This window comes from Mytilus californianus, unplaced genomic scaffold, assembly GCF_021869535.1.
Source record: "Mytilus californianus isolate M0D057914Y unplaced genomic scaffold, xbMytCali1.0.p SCAF_2, whole genome shotgun sequence".
In the NCBI taxonomy this organism is placed as follows: domain Eukaryota; kingdom Metazoa; phylum Mollusca; class Bivalvia; order Mytilida; family Mytilidae; genus Mytilus; species Mytilus californianus.
In genome coordinates, this window is record NW_026262668.1 from 132,268,769 (window position 1) to 132,287,007 (window position 18,239).

The 18,239-nt window shown below is 31.4% G+C and overlaps 1 protein-coding gene across 31 annotated transcripts in view; it reads right to left on the reverse strand.

The window, feature by feature from the left end:
* Positions 1 to 809: 809 nt before the first annotated feature.
* Positions 810 to 18,239, reverse strand: part of LOC127731065 (ATP-dependent translocase ABCB1-like) — an 85,468-nt gene continuing 68,038 nt past the window's right edge. For 27 of the 31 annotated variants that reach the window (XM_052239888.1, XM_052239887.1, XM_052239884.1 and 24 more), the window contains one exon: positions 13,813 to 17,434. In XM_052239888.1, coding sequence (XP_052095848.1) covers positions 17,234 to 17,434 — 201 coding nt within the window. In that variant the 3' untranslated portion in view covers positions 13,813 to 17,233. Of the gene's footprint in view, positions 4,140 to 6,111; positions 6,259 to 6,960; positions 7,168 to 7,345; positions 7,544 to 8,131; positions 8,295 to 9,252; positions 9,699 to 12,434; positions 12,519 to 13,812; positions 17,435 to 18,239 lie in introns of those variants that run through there. The other 4 variants (XM_052239875.1, XM_052239885.1, XM_052239874.1 and 1 more) reach the window with 3 other exon arrangements.

An 18,239-nucleotide genomic window follows, 5' to 3' on the forward strand; every position in this document is an offset into this window, starting at 1 on the left:
AATATGTTGCAGTTTATGCCAATTTAAAATAAGAAGATGTGAACTAATTGTCATTCGACAAGCTATAAAAGATTCCAACATAAAGAAAATTTGAAACAATTCAAAGAAAAAAACGACTGCCTGAATAATGACAAAACAATATGCCAAAAAAACCCAGATCTAACAGACAGCAATCAACGACAACCACTGGATTACTGGTTCCTGATTAGGGAAAGACACATTCTGTATGTGCCTGTCCCAAGTCAGGAGCCTGTTATTCAGTGGTTGTCCTTTGTTGCTGTATATCATATTTGTTTTTTCGTTAATTATTTTGAACATAAATAAGGGCTGTTAGTTTTCTTGTTTGAATTGTGTTACATTTGTCATTTCGGGGCCTTTTATAGCTGACTATGCGGTATGGGTTTTGCTCATTGTTGAAGGCCGTACGGTGACCTATAGTTGTTAATTTCTATGTCATTTGGTCTCTTGTGGATTTGTATACATAAATAATGTGGCGGGATTAAACATGTTTATGAGCAATCAACTCTGTCCCTAACCTGGAAAAATGGTGTATTAGAACAAAATAAGAACAAACTATACAAGAGCAGTTGGAAATGGGTTGACTCAGATCAGCGCAAAGAACAAAAAAAAAACTAACATCAATACAAAATACACAAATCATCAATTACTGAAAGCTAGTTCAAAGCAAAAAAAAAAAAAACAACAACTCGTAAATCAATTATGTTCTCATAGACTAAAGACCTTTTTGTCCGAATATGGATAAGTGAACAGGCAGCATGCTATCATAACTGGGTAGAAAAATAAACACATTTGGAAAAGAAAATTAAGTTTATTATAATCATTACATCATCTGGTATGACACACAACAAATAATACAATTGAATAAGAAGTTATTTAATATCTTCGGTAATTCATCAAAAATATTTCACAACCATACAAATGGAATACAGAATAATCAATAAATGTGTCATATAGTAAATCAACTTCAATAATTAATTAATTTATTTTGCTATATTCAGGAGTAGATATTAGTACACACTTTACTGCAAAAGGAATAGATTCAATACAACAAGTATTACTATATGTAAGTCAACATAGAAATAACTTGAGAGAAATAAGTGATACAAAAAACTGACCACTTAAAAACATATTTAACAACATTTTAAAGTAAATATCTATATAACAATTGATCTATTGATTGATTGGTGTTTGGCGCCACTTTCAGCAATATTAGCTATTTCGTAGCAGTCAGTTTTTATTTTTTATTGATGGAGGGAACCAGAGTGTCTAGAAAGAACCACCGAGCTTTGGTAGAAAAACTTACAATCCTTGTCAATTAAGATTGGAGTCATGCCCACCTGCCACGTGCATGATTTGAACTCAAAAAGTTGACAGGCTAGTGGTACAGTAGTTGGATTACATAGACCACTTGGCTACCCAGGCCCCTTATACAACAATAGATTATTAAAGTAATTAATGACATTCTTAAATGATTGTTAATATGTACACCATAATATATGTATATGAGATTCTTTGATTATTATTAGAAAAATAATTCCTGATAAACATTTGATGTTTCTTAGAAGTTTACTGAAGGAAAGCCACTTTTTTTAATTTGGTTTTCTCATGTTTTTCATCCTTCTTTCCATGTTTCAATTCTCAATTAAGAAATTAAGAAATTATTAAGAAACTTGTACACCATAATATATGTATATGAGATTCTTTGATTATTATTAGAAAAATAATTCCTGATAAACATTTGATGTTTCTTAGAAGTTTACTGAAGGAAAGCCACTTTTTTTAATTTGGTTTTCTCATGTTTTTCATCCTTCTTTCCATGTTTCAATTCTCAATTAAGAAATTAAGAAATTATTAAGAAACTTATGTTCCAACTCCCTCAGACAAAGTTAACTTAAGATGAATTTGGCTATTTTTAGGTCCCTTTTTGAATATATTTCTTATATAGCTCTTCACGTATTTTGGTCTTATACATCCTTGGATTTCAAATGTATGACTTTAAGCGTTCCAGATATTAAAAGCACTTTAGACTCGCAAAATTATTCAAGTGTTATTTTCATTTAAATGTACACTAAGTCTCATGCCAGTGGGTAAAAGCCATTACCCCACAATGAACCTTTCAGTCATAATTGGTCTAAACTTAGATTTATCAACACAATGTATATAGGGTTCCATAAAAAAATGTCCTAGCTAGTGGCCAAAATTGATTGTTAAACAGAAGTATTTAACAAGATCTTGTTAGTACCTGACAAGGAACATCTTGGCCATATTTGGTTTGTAAAGTTTCTGATAAGCCATTTATTAATTTGTGATTAGATTCAATGTGAATTAAGTTCATATCAACTGACCAGGAGCCAGCAAACTATAATACAAACACATATGGTATCAGTTGGTTCCTAATATTTCCCATCAGCTCAAGTATAAGACTTATTCCCTTGTGTTCATTGTGGGCTGCAGATCAGTATCAAAATAACAATTGTCACTTTGTCATACTCTTTTACACACTTATATTCTAATAGCACACAGGAGATTTCTAAAATATTGTTTACAAATAAAATAAATTGTTTTAATTGTATTTACAAGAAAATTATTCAGATTCTCAGTTCCTTCTAAAGATTAAATAAATGCTACCGGAAAAAACAAGCAGATAGTCGCCTCCCTAAATGCTACAGGTATTATGATAGAATATTAATTTTCTCATGTGATAATGTTCATCATACCATTGATAGCTTCTATGAACGAGTATTCTCAAATGTATATATCTATTTCTAGTACCAATTAAAAATCATTGAAAGCTATAGGCAAATATAATTGGGTAATATATAAAATAATAAACTACTATTATATCTTGTGTTATTAAAAGCATGCAGCATTTTAGTGTTTGATAGCAGATTTTATATCAAAAATTATAACTGAAACAGTTTTATCTAATCTTTAACAATAACAAAAGTTAATTTTATAATCTCTGACATGCCTTCTAAGCTGTGATTATGTCAGATCATGTACATAGTACATTACATAAAAAATACAAGCTAACTATCCCTGAGTTTACTTTTTCAAGTCCTACCAATTCTTTGGTCTCAAAGATTGTTTTATAAGCATTAACAGTCTGTAGAAGTGCTATCAATCCCTTGGTTTTATAGATTGTCAAACTTACATTAAAGCCCTATCAATTCCTTTTTTTCTTAGATTGTCATATTTTTATAAGCCCTACAAGTCCACTGGTTACATGTACTGTCACAGTTTTAAGTAGGCCCCACCAATTCATTAGTTTTGTTATTTGTTTTAATTTTGCATAAGCCAAACATAACTCTTGGTTTCATGGACTGTAATAGTTTGTATCATTGCCAACCCAACCTTTGCTGTCATGCAAAACCATTCGAGAATTATTGTTGTATTTTTCTATGTGTAGACTAGCTAAAATTGTAAATTAAAATAACATGTTTACAGATTTTATGACAGTTTCCCTTACCACAAAAAATGAAGATCATTTCAATCAATAACCATAATTTGAAGAAAAACAGATAACACATAGGCATTTTTTTTAAACAAAAAGTATATTAACATGTATACAAAAAACACTCCAAGAAAACAAAAATTGAGCCACTTAAACTGAGGATGCCCTAAAAAGGTATGTAGTTCCTGCTCCACAAAAGGTACTTGTAGTGTTGTTCAATTCAAGAAAAATACAGTGCATCCAGTGATGTCATAAATGAAGATACAGAATTGGATTGTGAACATAGTAAATGGTATAAGAGCTGTCAATCGACACCGCTGTCTATTCACAGATGAATTAAAAGAAATTCTGATATGTCAGCATAATACAACAATTATTCAAAACATTAAGAAATATAAATATCAAAAAGAAAAAAGAAGGTAAAATCACATTATCACAGAGTTAATACATCAATAATCAGGATCTATTTCTGTCGTTTCTGTGCCATGTTCAACTTGTAATAAATTCCCTGTTTGGCCATTAGATCGTTGTGTTTTCCTTCCTCACTGACAGTGCCGTGTTTTATTACACAAATCTTGTCAGCATTCTGTATGGTGGATAATCTATGGGCAATAACAATACATGTTCTGCCCTCTCTTGCCTTGTCTAATGCTTCTTGTACAATCTGGAAAAAATCAATTACAATACACATGTATGACAGTTAACAACTTAAAAAAACATCTAAGTATGAATGTGCTCTTCAACAATATGTGGCCAAAAAAAACAACAGGCATAGACAGTTACCTATCAAAAATAGCGAGTATTTATATATAATTCAATAATTCTATTACATTAAATTCTGTGATTTCCAAGTCAAATATAATTTCACTTCTCTGACTTTCTACAACAATAGGTGTTGTCAATACTGTGTCTATGTTGTGGCATCAAACAAAAATAGAATACATACAAAAAGTTATAGTTCATTGCATTTTCTGCTTTGTTCACATTAAAAGTCAATGTATTAAAAACAATTACTTATCCAATAGTTCAAATATAGAAAAAACTTATGAACCTTGTGACTGAACATCACTAATAATTCACTTTAGTATCAACCTTGTGACTGAACATCAGTGATAATTCACTTTAATATCAACCTTGTGACTGAACATCACTGATAGTTCACTTTAATATCAACCTTGTGACTGAACATCAGTGATAGTTCACTTTAATATCAACCTTGTGACTGAACATCACTGATAATTCACTTTAATATCAACCTTGTGACTGAACATCACTGATAGTTCACTTTAATATCAACCTTGTGACTGAACATCACTGATAATTCACTTTAATATCAACCTTGTGACTGAACATCACTGATAATTCACTTTAATATCAACCTTGTGACTGAACAGCACTGATAATTCACTTTAATATCAACCTTGTGACTGAACATCACTGATAATTCACTTTAGTATCAACCTTGTGACTGAACAGCACTGATAATTCACTTTAATATCAACCTTGTGACTGAACATCACTGATAATTCACTTTAGTATCAACCTTGTGACTGAACATCACTGATAATTCACTTTAATATCAACCTTGTGACTGAACATCACTAATAATTCACTTTAATATCAACCTTGTGACTGAACATCACTGAAAATTCACTTTAATAAGAAAGAAATAATCAAAGGAACATATTTTATAAGTCAGAACATCAACTAATGTTCCATTTGAACAAGACTATGGTCACCCACAGCTATAGCTATTTACAAAAAAGCCAAAATTGAAACATGGTATATTGTCACAAAGTACAAAATCTAACCACTTCTTTTTGGTCAGATGCCTCTGTACATTTTAAAAATAACAAATCATAAAAAAAACTTTTCCCTATTTCTGAAAATAAATGAATTGTTCTATGGTTTATCTACTTGTCATCACTCTGGAAGATTGAGAGCATTCTATATGGTATAAACACTAATCTCTGAAGACTGTATATTGACAGCTATTTATCTGTTATAATTTTCTTTAAATTGTCTTTGTGGTTTCATTGATGTATACACATTATCTTCTATATTCGTATGATTTACATGTCGGCCTTGTTCCAAATACTCTTAATCAGCCCATTTGTCTCTTCAAAATGTAAGAGATTCTTTATTCTATGGAATAATGTCAAATTCAATGGAATATTAAGAGTGGTCTATTATTTATTGGACCCTGTTATAAAGAAGTATGTTGACACCAAGCTGTATGATTGTAGTAGCATTCAAATTATCCCCATCAGGAGGTAGGTGTCTGACATTTCCGAAAAGCACACAGACTTGACAACTCATCATGGGAGTATAAAAGTTTTCATATTGATGAAGGTAATGAATTGAATTGATAAAAGAAACATTTGCTGCAAAGCCATTAGATTCCTCAAGATGTATTATTACAACAAATTTCCTGAATTGTAGGTTGTTTTGAATTTAAAGAACTCAGAAAGTATTATTCAAATGACCATCTTTTGAAAATTGCTCAAGACATTCAAGGATTTACTTGTGCACCATTATAAATAGTTATGTAGAATATATTAATTAGTTTTTCACTGTTGGCATTGGAGGAAACATCAATCTTGTATCTCTTTCATTAGAAAGGTAAATTAACAAACCTTTTCACTTTCTGTATCTAGAGCAGATGTAGCCTCATCTAAGAGTAAGATCCTGGGATTACGTAGCAAAGCCCTGGCAATAGCTACACGTTGTTTCTGTCCACCACTCAGTTGTGTCCCCTTGTCACCAACATTAGTGTCATAGCCCTGTTAAAATTAAACAAAAAGTGACTTACTTAGAATTGTGATCCATTGTGACCGATATTTGTTATATATTCTTGTAAATACAATTTTGAGATGCTGCACATTGCTTTAAACATGACCTTTGGATTTGGTAACATAAAATTATTTGATTTTTTTTTACCAATTCAAAAATGATAGCTTTCCTTCTACCCTTGTTAACTGAACCATCCCTGCCCCTAAAGCGAATCTTATATGTAGGATGATATAAAGTGCAGTCTTATTACTTCTGGTAAAGAAACTAAATTTCAAGGATATTAGTCCCTAGCAGCTTTATTATCTGGCCCTATAACCCTCCATCCAAATGTGATAATTACTTGTGTCTGGTAAATAAGAAATAAATTTATGGATGTAAGCATTCCTAACAGTATTTAGTATCTGTCACTACACCCCTTCCAACCCAAAGAGACAATTACTTACATTGGTAAGAGACATAAATTCATGGATGCTAGCAGTATTTTGTGTGGGACTATACACCCCTCCCTATCAAAATTGACAATTACTTAAGTCTGGTCAACAATGTGTAAGTTCACGGGTGTTAGAATTCCAAGCAGCTCTAATTATCTGACCCTACATCCCTCATAATTCATGGACTTTAGCCTTCTAAGCAGTTCATGTATTTAGAATTTGATTCTACACCCCTCCCATCCATATGTCACAATTACTTACGTCTGGTAAAGAAGATACAAATTCATGGATGTTAGCATTCCTAGCAGCTTTGATTATCTCGTCCATACTTGGTGTTCTGCTGTTGTCTCCATAAGCAATATTGTCTCTGATACTACAGTCAAATAAAATGGGTTCCTGGGATACAATTCCTATCTGGGATCGTAACCATGGTACATTCAGATCTTTCACATTATATCTGTCCAGTTGCTGTCAAAGAATTAAATTAACATAGAAAGTGTTATAATTAAGAGAAATACTATATAAAATGAATTCAATGAGAATTTTTGATGTTATATATGTGCCTTAAATGAATAGTGTACATTTGATTAAATAATGGGTGCAACAAGAGCTTACATTGATTAAATAATTTTGTGTTATAACTTACCACAGATCCTGCCTCTACATCATAAAATCTTTCTATCAGAGCAACTGTGGTTGACTTTCCACATCCACTGGTCCCCACTAGTGCCAGTGTCTGTCCTGGTTGTACAGTTAAGGTCAGTCCCTGAAGAACCTCAATATCTGGACGAGTGGGGTAACGGAACTTGCAGTCAGTGAAGGTTACTTTACTGGTAAACGTAGACTGAAATCAATGAATACATGTATTACCAAGGGTTGCAAGTCCAATATTGTCTTTTGTAAAATACTAGACAGACACAGTCTGACATACTGAATTATATTTTAAACATACTAACTTGCAAAGTCTACAGGTGGACAAATCGTCCTCCCTTGACAAATTATTCTGACTTTAAGCCAACAAATCTCAGCTTCTTACTATTTAATGTAATGTACTTGGCAAAGAAACATTCAATACTAATTTTTAAATATTTGGCAGGAGTCAACCACTACCATGCAACTATTGAGGTGGATAATTAAAGCATGACAATAAAAGATGTACATTACCTATGTAATGGCAATATTTGGGCCATATGAAATAAAACTCTTAAAAGGGGAAACAAAGTATATCCTAAACATGGCAATGGTTTTGAATCATAGTGTTTTTAAAAACTATTTATAAAAAAAATATAGACAAAATGATTCCAATGCATCTATAAAATACAGCAAATGTTAGCTGCCTTGGGAGAATATTCATTAATGCCAAATTACCTAACTTTTTAGTTACAAGACAATAAAATGTTTCCTTATTGCAGAACTTATCTATTTCACATACCTCATGTGGTTTCTCTCCATTTTCAGATTCAGCATCAATGGTAGGTGTTGTATCCAACAGTGGGAAAATAACTTCTGATGAGGCTTGGGCTTTAGCTGCATCTGGTGCAAATGCACTGGCCTGTCCTAAAGCCATAGCTCCAAACACAATAGCAGAAAATACCCTAAAGATAAACTTACATAATGACTTAAATTTTACAATACACTCATTCATATAAATGTAAAGCAGAGTGAAGTCTTAAATATATAAATATAAAAAACTGCATATAAATTTTCGTACAGTTGATGATATCTTTTCTGATTATTGAAGGTACTAGCAACTGAAACTTGAAACTTATTTATTTATTAAACAGTCAAAGTTTTTGAAACAGCTCCTCTTTAAATTCATAAAGATTTGACTAGATGCATGGAAATATGTATGTAACAATTACATATTTTTAAAGAACCTCAGAAAATATTTATTCTTAAAGGTTATCAATTTAGCACTGTAGTAAGATATTTGAATATTATCTTTATTGATTTTGTTATTAATGAATTGAACTACATGTATAACTAATTCAGTGGTTGTTCTTGGTTTTTAAAAAAAGATGTGGTATGATTTCCAATGAGACAACTCTTCACCATAGACCAAATGACATAAATGTTAGAAACTATAGGTCACCGTCCATCCTTCAATAATGACCAAAACCCATACTTTGTCTTTCATATTTTTTTTTTTATTATTTTATTATAAATCAAGGCTGTTAGTTTCTTTTTGGTATTTTTGCCTTTTGTCATTGTCAAGGCTTTTTATAGATTACTTTTCAGTAAAGGTTTTGTACATTGTTGTAGGCTATGCAGTGACCAATAGTTGCTAACTTCCACTTCATTTAGGCTGATGGACAGTCTCATAGGCAATCATACCACATCTCCTTATTTTTCTAGTTTACCATCAATCTTTGGAAATGAGGTGGATCTTGTAATGTCTCATTTGAAAGGGTTAATAATTGGATATCAAACCAATATCTACCTTTAGATGTGTTTTTTATCTTCAATAATCAGTGTGTATTTTAAGTGAAAAAGCAGAGCGAAAAAGCAGAGCTCCCTTTATCAAATTCAGTCAATCTTGAAAATGTAACTTACTTGAAAACAGCTGTAAAGTCCATCTCTCCTTCTTTGATCATATAGGCTCCAAAGTAGAAAGCTGCAGCATATGCAAAGAAGATGACTGACTGAGAGAATGAGAATGCTAATCCAGCTATATGTGCTTTTCTTAGTGCTGCTACATAAGGAGGTCTCAAATTCTCTATGTACAACTCATGGATCTTTTCTTCCTTAGTTAAGGAAGCCACAGTGCGAATATTTTCAATTCCTTCATTTGCAACTTTTCCTGCACCTTCTAAAGCTTCTTTGTTTTGACCAGCAACTCCTTGAAGAATTTTCATTTCCAATGCTCCACCAATGGCAATAAAAGGCAAGAAAGCAAAGATAACAAGAGTAAGTTGCCATCCATAGATAAAGGCAATAACAATGGCTGTTCCCATGTTGGCAACATTTTGTACCAAACTACCAAGTCTTGCACCAGCAGCCTGAAACATGAACCAGCAAGATGGATATAATTTTTTATTTCCTTCAAACCATCTGATAACAAGCATTCTGAGAGTATTGCATAGCAATATATAATCCCCTACCGGTTAAAAATTCATTGCACTGGGACAAAATGCTAACTTGATTTATAACTTGTCATGGTGTAAAAATACATAACAAATATAAAGTCAATATCTTCAAGCATGACAAAAAAAGTGTTGAAAACTGATTATTTGAGTGAATTTTCTGAGTCCAAGGACCATAATTCTGCAAAAAATCATCAGACCAGAACAAAATCAACTTGATCTGTAACTTGTCATGATAAACCTATACACAAATTATCAAATCAATATCTTCATGCATGATGAAAAAAAGTGCGGAAAACTGATTATTTGAGTGAATTTTCTAAGTCCAAGGACCATAACTCTGCAGAAAATCATCAGACCGGAACAATATTTGATCTTGATCTGTAACTTGTCATGATAAAACTCTATACCAATCATTATATCAAAACCTTCAAGCATGACAAAAAAAAGTGTGGAAAACTGATTATTTGAGTGCATTTTCTAAGTCCAAGGACCATAACTCTGCACAAAATCGTCAAACCGGAACAAAATTTGAACTTGATCTGTAACTTGTCATGATGAAACTATAAACCAAATATCAATCAATATCTTCAAGCACATAGAAAAAAAGTGTGGCAAACTGATTTGTCGGACTGACGGATGGACAGACAGACAGACAGACAAACAGACAGACGGACAGAGTGCAAACCTAAAGTCCCCTTCGACTTCGTCGGTAGGGGACTAATAAAAGTAAGTCAATAATAAAGTGCACATTTTCCATTTATTTGAAACAATCTAATAATATAAAGGCTCAGTAGTTTACCGATGTTCAAATCTCGTAAATTGATTAGGAAGAGTCAACCAGGGTAACAAACAAAAACTGAGGAAATTACATGTGCAATACTGGGTAAGTGTCTCCTCCTATGCATGCATATCCCTGCAATGTGATATTAACAATACATGTTTCGGAATTGAATCACAATTATCACAATGGTAACAAAAAATAGATATAGTAGGAACACAACTTCATGTCTTGAAGACAAAAAAAACAAGTTCAATTAAATTCTGTTAAACTATTTTTAAGGAATTGCAGATTAACAAACAGACATAAGGAGTTTGGTACAAGAAAACCCAGTCTCTCAGACAAAACATTGAAACAGCAGGTGCATAACTCATGTCCTGTAGAAAAATTCTTTGCAAGCTGGGTATAAATTTTGTTAAGCCATTTTTAAAGAAATATAAAAAAAGGTCAAAACTATGCATTTTTGCCATTTTTTAAAGAAATTCAATATATGCCAACTTTCTACGTTCAAATCTCAGGAAATATTACTAATATTTGTAAAGACTTTGATGTTTCAACTTCGCACATGTCGTTTTTATACAAAAAAAAAAGAAAATTCTTAATACATGTACTTCTATTCTTATGCCAAACAGTCTTACCTCCTCCTTGAAATTAAATAAAATGCCTTGCTGAGTGCAGCTGGATACGACCGCAGAGGTCCAAACCTGAACAGTTGGGGCAAAAATGGACACATTATTCGCGCTTGATACAGGTCTGAATTTGGATTGTAATTAAATATTTGACACATAATAGGTTTCTGACACAGAATAACTGTAGTCAAAGAACTTAGAATTGGTTATATGATTTGAATTTATATTCAATTTTTTGCTTTTGTGCAATACACTATGCTGTTACAGATTGACCCCCACCCCCCACCCCCAAAAAAAAATAAAATTTACCCTCCCCGTTTTTTTTGCTTTTGTGCAATACACTATGCTGTTGCATATTAACCCCCCCCCCCCAAAAAAAAATTTTCTTTTAGAAATTTTCTTTTTTATTTCTGAAATCTGAAATGAGAAAAGATTGCCCCCACAATTTTTTTTTTCACCACCCTCCCCCCCCCCCCCTCCCTTTTCCCAAAAAAAAATTCTTTCCCTCAAGATATGGTCATAATCTCAATTCAAATTTCCAATGGAGTTTGCAACCATAATTACCAATTTAAATACATCATAAAAGTCTTAAAATAGAAAATGACATACATAATCATGGCTAAAATAAATATTCCTTTAATAGTAACTTCTAAAAATAAATTGACAGCTAATCACCTCAAGACAATACAACATTTTTTTATACATAATTTATAAGAAGTGTAAGGGAGGTAAACCCAAACATACACAACATTGTACTTTAAATGTGTTTGGATTACCTCCCTTACACTGCTTTTAAATTGTCCATTAACCAGGAAACCCTTGTTTTTCCCCCTTTTTTGCCCCTAATTCCTAAACGGTTTGAGCGGTTACCCCCCAAAGCCAATCCTAACCATCCCTTTGTGGAATGGAAACTTGTGGTATAATTTCAGAGAGATCCATACACCGTACCACAAGTTATTGTTTAAAAACTAGAAAAATGCTTATTTGGGCCCCTTTTTGGCTCCCAATTCATAAAATGTTAGGACTATAACCCCCAAAATCAATCAATAATGAGTGAATCCCAACCTTCCTTTTGTGGTTATAAACCTTGTGTTTAAATTTCATAGATTTCTATTTACATTTACTAAAGTTATTGTCCGGAAACCAAATGTCTTCGGACGATGACGACGACGTGATATCAATATACGACTGCAAAATTTTTTGCGGTCGTATAAAAGTAGAATACATAGTATTATTACATACCCCTTGTACTTGTGAAGCATCTGTTGCTAAGCGAGTAGTCAGAGCACCTGTACCATTCTTATGATCATCAAACCATGATATATCCTGAAAATGTATTGTTTATATATTAATACTGACCTCACTTTACAAACACTTGATATTTGTGAGCGAAAACTACAGTGATCCAAGTACAGAAGTATTCTGAAAACATCACAAAACAATACAAACCTTAAAACAGAATGAGCCACACCACAGCTTATCTTAAGTTTATCTATTTCAGCATGACTCTTCTGTGACCTTCATTATACAAAACAAACAATTCGTGTCTATTACATTATTTTGAAAGACCATTTGAAAAAGATAGGATAGGGTAAAAGGAACTGATATGTGAAATGAAATTCTGATTCACTTCAAAACTATACAAAACTGATTTTTTTTTGTTCAGCAGAATTTGACATACCCACATTTTTCTGATAAGAGTTCATTAATAATATGTGTTAAGAAAGAGTAAATCAGGCTATGTTGACAAACTCTTTGAATCAAGGTGAAATACTGAGCTGTACTCAAAGTTTTGTATGCCATTAATAACATCAAACATATTTTAAGAGAGGTGATAATTCCATTCAGCAGTAAATATATTTGAATCAAATCCTTTTTAACTCCTATACTGGAATGTCCATGTTATTCTTTAATTACTGAAATCCTTACTACATACCTTTTAGCTTCCAAAACAGACCAAAACCTTTTATAAGATGGTAAGACATCTGTGGAGGATCGTATTGGCATTAAATATCCAGTACTAGTTAGATAGTTTTTTCAAACACATTATCAATATTAAAAATGCTTGGATTATCACAGACACATTTTGTCTACCTTTTAAGTACTGTAAAATCTTTGAAAATTGGTGTCCCACGAGTAAAAATGAATCCACAGTAGTTATTAATTATTATCCTTAAATGTTTATAGTATAACCCTTCTTTTATCTGTTATCTGCATTCATATTCCCTTGGCTCTTACATTCCACACAGCCCCTCCTGACACAAAACTCCAGTATTAACAAAATCAACAGTACCTCCACATTATACTTATTACTCAGATATCAAATGGATCAGTAACATTGACTGTTGTAACTTATTGTCAGATATCAAATGGATCAGTAACATTGACTGTTGTAACTTATTGTCAGATATCAAATGGATCAGTAACATTGACTGTTGTAACTTATTGTCAGATATCAAATGGATCAGTAACATTGACTGTTGTAACTTATTGTCAGATATCAAATGGATCAGTAACATTGACTGTTGTAACTTATTGTCAGATATCAAATGGATCAGTAACATTGACTGTTGTAACTTATTGTCAGATAATAGGCCTTTGGAATAAAAAATACACATCAAACAATTAATACATTTATTAAAAAAAGCCACATAAGAAACATACTCTCGTTATATAATATACAAACTGGTCATTATATCACACAGTCATTGTCCTCGCACTGGTCAGACACTGATTGTTCTTTGTCAGATATATACCCTGTTAATCTTACAAACTGCTTTTGTGTACATAAAATCAATATGATGCAATAGAGAGGTAAGTTCCGAGATTGTTTGATAAAAGCTGTCTTTTAAATTACTGCACACAAACAACACTAGTTAAAATAAAGGACAAACCTATTAAAATAAATTGTCTTTGCAAATAAAATAAAAACAAGCTTCAAACATGTAAAAAACAACTCTTTAGATACAATCACATTGTGTAAATCCTAGTGATGTCTTATAAGCTAATCATTCATGTGTAAATCCTAGTGATGTCTTATAAGCTAATCATTCATGTGTAAATCCTAGTGATGTCTTATAAGCTAATCATTCAATGTTTTTTTAACATAGGAACTTTTTTTACTACTCAAGTATTTACATTCAATCTTGATCCATAAGATGGAATCAATAGTTCACTATTTTTTTCCAAACTTGAGTTTGACAAGCATAGAATTCAACTTTATGTGAAATGTTGGTTAAACACATAACAATATGATGACATTAAAACAAGTATGAAGTACAATAGAAATATATACATTATGACATTTAAATTCCTAGGAAAGGAATGAGCTTAAGCTGTTCCCAGACATTTAAAACGTTTCCTATTTTCAGGCACATTTCATATCTTGTGTAACCTTCATTTGTTAAAAGTGTATCTATCCAAACTGATATGTATTTTTTGTCTTGCTCATTACTATTTGGGTAGATATACATAACCATAATCTGAAAGCTCTTATCAGATAATCATGTTTCCATCAAAAGTCAAAAGAATAAAAAACCTTGATATGATGTATGATATGATGTCATGTAAAAACTGTAATGTTTTAGAGTAATATGGGAGTAGAAACAAAAATTATATACATCTTTTTTTTACTTTCTTAATGTTTATGACCCCTTCTATAGGAAATTTTTAAAGTGCTATGATAAATAGCAAAAATACAGAATAAAAGTGATGTGCCATTTTGTATACCAATGGGAAAAGTAGTTCAAAGCAATAATGTTTATTGTTGCATTGCTTTTAATAGAAAATGGTGATTTTGTGGCAAAGAAAACCAAGATTTTGGCAGAAAATCAACAGACTTTATTACAGAGATTTTCGTTATAAAATTTTAAACATAGATCAATCACTCGATTGTTCATGATTTGCATGCAATAATCCTCTATCTATTAAGCACCAAATTTTCAAATATTAAGAGTGCAAAGGGAAAGGCTGTGGATTTTCTAAAAAATTTCCATATGTTTAGCATTGAAACAACTAAAGGGTACACAATCCTTAAATATTGTTTATTTCCCCTTTTCCCAAAATAATATGAAAAACATATAACTGTTTTTAATTTACAGATTTTGAAAACTCTTGTTTAATTTGAATTAAACAGGGAAAAATCATAGTAGTTTTACTAATGAGAACTAAATAATTATAACTATAAAGATGTTTTTTTTTCTTTAAATAAGGTAGGATAGCTCTTTCAGAAAATAAAAGCAAAAGGATGATGTAAACTCATTTTTATGTTACACAACAAAAAAGATAGACTTTTATAAATAGAGTTATCTCCCATAAAACAAATATTTTATAAAATAATTTTGAAAAAAAATCAAAAAAATTCTGTATTTCTTTAAAAAATATTACCTCAAAATGGGGCACTATAAATGCTATCATTTAAATTTAAAAATTCAGGTAAATAAAACTCAGTCTATTGAAGGTTACAAACTCATTTATAATACACTGGTACTACCTTATGTCAAAGTAAATGAATCAGATATAATATACATTAGAGGACAAAGGAATATACAAATCTACATTAATGAAAAACACATATGTGTAAAACTAAACCCGTTAAATAAAGTAGATATATGTATGTCATGATATAGGTAAATATAGATATGTAAGATCAAGTACATATTACTAAAATGTAAATAATACCAAATATAGAAAGTGAAATAAGATTGAGATTCCAAAGTCCTCAATAAAACCTAACAATAAAAGCTTTCTGGAATAAGTAGATAAATGAAGACAGTCCTTTAGGAAAACAACAAATAAACAAATGAACAAATCATCAAAACAAGTTCAATGCATGTTCAAGGACTTTCTACACAATTATAAGTTTAATACATACTTTTAATACACAGAACAGAGTTAGTATAGAATGTTACAGAATGATGTTAGCTTCGTCTAATTAATATCCAAATACATACTACACAAAAAACAGAAGTAAATGTGAATGTCATTAACTGGTTTGAACTTTACAATGTATATTAGACTTTGAAAAGAAGGCAAGTGTTGAATGTTACAGACTGGTGTCAGCAACATATAAATGATTAATATGTAGAAGGCAGAACAGAAAGAAACACTGAACATACAGTCTGAACTCTTCACCATTTTGTAAGCCTTGTCAGAATGTTAATCACAACCTGTGTTTCTGTTTCAATTATTACTGCATCTAGTTTATGACCCCAGCAAAAAGACTTCTATACCATAACTATGAGATAAATAAACTTGTAAAAATAGTGGTGAGTTTTTTAAGAATTTTGAGATTCCAGAAAATTCAGATTGCTATAAAGCAAGTTGAAAACTAAAACAAGATAAATATCAAAGGACTTATACCGGTTTTATATGAAAATCATCAAATGCAGTTTATATACAAAAACAATGTGGATTTCTTTTGATTATAACATTAATACAAGTCATCAAAATATACACAGTTTGTTCCATAACAACAAGCACTAAATCCCAGGAATGTTTACAATGTCAAGTTATCTAATGATACAAGTGTATGTACTTTATTTCTATGGATGGGTATCTGTTATTGTGTCCTTCCTGAGGATTACAGTTTAATTCCATGGGTGGGTATTTAAGTGTCCTCCCTATGGATACAGTTAGTTTTTTATTTGATATGGGACTAAGGAAACAAAAATTTAAATAAGAAACAAAAATTGTTTCTATGACATGGAAATCTGTAAATCTGAGGTAGAAATGTTGAAATACAACTGTTTCATACAGAACCATATATTATATGTTTTTTGCCATTTAGAAGATTTGATTGTAGAAATAGACAACTTGGTTAGCACTTACAATACACAGCACTTTTCAAAACTATTTATCTACTTCTCTTTCACATGATAAACTACAAAAAAAAACCAATCATCTTAGGTTTTCATTTATTCATACTTCACAGCTCCTGGTTTGATCAACATATTACATTACAATTGAAAGATAAGGAAAATGTTTCCGTTTGAGTTAAAAATTATCACAAATTTTCAAAATAAATGATAAAGTCAATAGGTTTATTTCTGACGTTTCTGTGCCATATTCAACTTATAATAAATTCCCTGTTTGGCCATTAGATCGTTGTGTTTTCCTTCCTCACTGACAGTGCCGTGTTTTATCACACAAATCTTGTCAGCATTCTGTATGGTGGATAATCTATGGGCAATAACAATACATGTTCGGCCTGCCCTGGCTTTGTCTAACGCTTCTTGTACAATCTGCAAATAAAAAATCTTAAAATTGCATTTACAGCATTCTCTAGCCTTGCATTATGAAATTGATTCAGGTAGATGGGATATTTAAATTTTCCTGCCTTCTCAGCTTGGAATACTGGTGATCCCAATTTTTTATTTTTTTATTTCGAAGGACATATCACTAAGAAGTTTTCCTTAAAAAATAAAATCATCTATGGATGAAAAATTAAACCCCCCATCTACCTTAAATGATGTTAGGAAGTTGTGATACAAAGGCTGAAACCACCAATTCTGATACAGACAATTTAATAAGGCTTGTAATATGAAAATCATCTTACTGCATGAACATCACTACATTATTAAAGATCGATGAAATTATGAGTTGTGTAAATAATCATAAAAATCCAGCTAATCATGACTTTTGCAAAACAATGTATACAAAATATTTTTTTTTGCCTATTAAGTGACAGAAACTCAACATTATGTATAGGGAATGAGATGAATAAGTACAGGACAAAAGACATTACTGATTAATAAGTACAGGACAAAAGACATTACTGATTACACAGATAATAACATTTTTAAATAATTTATAAAATTGAGAATGGAAATGGGGAATATGTCAAAGAGACAACAACCCGTCCAAAGAGCAGACAACAGCCAAAGGCCACCAATGGGTCTTCAACGCAGCGAGAAAATCCGGCACCTGGAGGTGGTCCTCAGCTGGCCCCTAAATAAAATTGTGTACTATTTCAGTGAAAATGAACGTCACACTAAACTCCAAAACATATAAATGAACTAAAATTAAAAACCATACAAGACTAACAAA